This window comes from Priapulus caudatus, unplaced genomic scaffold (genome assembly GCF_000485595.1).
Source record: "Priapulus caudatus unplaced genomic scaffold, Priapulus_caudatus-5.0.1 Scaffold593, whole genome shotgun sequence".
NCBI lineage: Eukaryota > Metazoa > Priapulida > Priapulimorpha > Priapulimorphida > Priapulidae > Priapulus > Priapulus caudatus.
Genome location: NW_014577654.1, coordinates 105,130 through 108,154, shown reverse-complemented (window position 1 = coordinate 108,154; position 3,025 = coordinate 105,130). Strand labels below are relative to the sequence as shown.

The following is a 3,025-nucleotide window of genomic DNA, read 5'->3' as shown; positions in this document are numbered from 1 at the left end:
AGCATTTCTTAAGGTGCATGGAACATTTTACCAATTTAGTGGTGTCAATTAGTCACGGATATGTCACAGTAAGTACTAACCGTATATGTTTCACATACGTTCACCTATTTTGCACACAGGCGGTCGATCATTGTGAAAAATAGTGTGATGATTTATTTTTATTGAGACGTTCAAAGTGCCTGTGCTTTCATCAGTCTTGTACGTCAATGCACTTGCGTCAAGAGCCATAAATTCAACACAATTTTATCTCTGTTATTGTTTACGCCTGAATGCGTGATTTATCAAGGAGGGGTGCATGTAAGAAGGAGACATTTTCTTTGGGGTTTCGAAAAACACAATTCCACTTGACAATTTCATGGGCCATTTAAATTGGAAGCTCTGCATAATGGACCCCCAACAAGCCCTTTGACTAGCTAGTCAAGAAATTCAAAGGTCTGTATATTGCTATTATTTAGCCGCCGATAGTTCTTATTTAGAACAAAGTCTTCATTGTTATCTTCTAAAACTACAGATCATCTGCTGACCGCTGTGGAGACGTGCGCCGGGCCTCGAATTTGGCGCACGTCTCCACTGCGGACAGCACTTCATACTTGAACATCTCCGCGGTCGCGTGCGCATATCCCGCGGAACTGCGCGTCTCATCCGCGCGCAGCGCTCATAATCAACAGCAAAGCTGTGCCACGCAATTTTGTATCATGTCTCTCTGGATAATTACTTTGTAATTAATGAGTCTTAATGAGTTTCTTGAAACTAGTTTTTATTGTTATTAAAAGCGTAAACAATTAGGGGTGTTTCAGGACTTGTTTATTTTGTACTAATCTGGCAGTGTGAAAACTCTCACATCTGACACTCATGTTTGTGCGGAGTCTCATAATCGGACATTTCGATAATTAACTGTTGACAACGTGTCCTACCCACGCCTGGTGTGGTTTGTTCGTTACTGTCTGCAATCTGTTGACCTTTGTTTTAATTATGCAGAATTTGTCATCCAGAGCTGGACTTGTGTGTGTACGTGTTTGTATCCACCCACTAAAATAATAATATGGCCACTGCACTGTGAATGAATGTGTGCTGCACAATGCTGCGAAGCAATCGATACATTTCATTCGATTTATTTTGCAATTTTTTTTTTTTAACCACCACCGGTATTTGGAATTCGAAATTGGGTTAAAAAAGTGTATACATTTGAGCGGAACTCCTGGTCCCGCAGAGGGATTCGTCCGTGTGGCCAAACAAACGCAGACGACTTCTAACTAGCTTCAACTCGATGTCTTCAACGCCCGCTCTGCTAAGGACATATTCATTACAGATGTAATGATTCCATTTAATATTTATTTATTTATTTTGGTTCCGTATCGTCCACACGTTATCAGACGGATGTATTATTCAATGGATGAAATTAAGCTCCTTTTCAGGTTGTTCATTCACTTGTTTATTTATTTACTTATTTTAATTTGTTTTCAACTTATTTACTTATTTATTTATTCATTTTATTTTATTTATTTTCTCATTCATTAATTTCTTAAAAATATTTACATAAATTTTAGGAGACAAGTATCAAAAAACGAAAACACCATTTTTTTAAATAAATCCAAATTGACAATCTGCGGTGTGAAAGCTCTAGTGAATGAATTCAATCATTCCGACGTAAACGTACATGCATGTAAGTAATATACAAATATAGGACATTTATATTTATCTAATTAATTCCTCATTCATGCTGCGCGATAGGAAACAGCTCACGCTCTCGCAACTATAGTTCAGATTTGTGACGTGTTAACACCTGACAAGCGCGCGTGTCATTCCCGCTTCAATCTCGTTGCAGCCAGACATGCAACTCTGCTGAATCCATTCTATGTTGGTCATCATGAAATCATTTTAACCTGTAAGTTTTTAAGCTGGAGGTAATAAAACTACATGACTCGTGAGTAGGTGTCATGATTGCGAGAATGTACTCTAATTATACAGTGTAGCAGCCATAGGCTTGGCGCTACCTTAAACGCGTAACTACGCCTCGTCGCCTACTACACGTCATTGCTTGGATGTCATGTCGATGGATTGTAATTCCGTATCCATCTGTTTATTCGCAGTGTACGTTATTTCTGCGTATGCAGACTACCAACTGGTTTTTATGAGGGCTGCATTATAGCAGCCCTGATAACATTGCGCGACTGCTAACTTTCTGCTAAAACAGACTGTTTCCTTGCACCACGCAGTCACAAGATCAACGTTAAAAATGCTTGCTATGGAAACGATAAACAGCGCGCATAAAAAACTAATTGAATTTAAAAGCATATTTGTTTATTACCGCGAGAATATTGTGTATGATAAGTTGCTGAACTTGCTGGAATTAAGTGGCAAAAGTGAGAACTGAAACGTAATTTACAGTACGTACTATAAAAGCACATATAAACCTCCTACATCTTCGTACTGTATATTTTTCTTGCAGTTGATAGCAAAGATGTGCACGCACACACACGCACACAAATGTATAATATACTTTAAACATACTTCTTTGAATACGTTGAGTTCAACCAGCAAGAATGTCATACTGATCACATATCTATTTTTGTTTTCACGTGATGTATGTCCATCTGTATGTGGAGTCTACCTCTCAGTTTGTCCTTATTGGTGACAAGTACTTTCAGAATCAGGTTTATTGTTAGGTTTGAGTCATGTGGATACTGGATGACATCGATAAAGACATGATGAAGCCCGGCCGATGCATTTCGCACCAAAGTGGAAAAATTAGGCATTTTTACCCGCTTTCGGAAGTGAACGAGTGCGCCATTCATTGAACATTATAGTTTTTCTTAAAATTAAATAATTCCGAAAATCCCTAACCGCGCTACTCGATTGTTTTAGCCATTAAACGTAGCTGTGTGTGTGACGTCTTGCCCGCGCGCTTTTTGCTTGGCTTAGAGGGTCTCGAAATGGATATCGGAGGCACGCACCTCGCAACACGCGTGTCTGTTTACATATAGCTTTGTGACATCAGGATGGGCGGTGTCGGGAGTTCTGCGAT

At 39.2% G+C, this 3,025-nt stretch overlaps 1 protein-coding gene across 1 annotated transcript in view; it reads right to left on the bottom strand.

Moving 5' to 3' along the window:
* Positions 1–1,557: 1,557 nt before the first annotated feature.
* The window catches only part of LOC106811945 (sodium-dependent multivitamin transporter-like), a 6,044-nt gene continuing 4,576 nt past the window's right edge, over positions 1,558–3,025 (bottom strand). Inside the window, exon 5 of the mRNA XM_014815689.1 lies at positions 1,558–2,105. Coding sequence (XP_014671175.1) covers positions 2,032–2,105 — 74 coding nt within the window. The 3' untranslated portion in view covers positions 1,558–2,031. The remainder of the gene's footprint in view (positions 2,106–3,025) is intronic.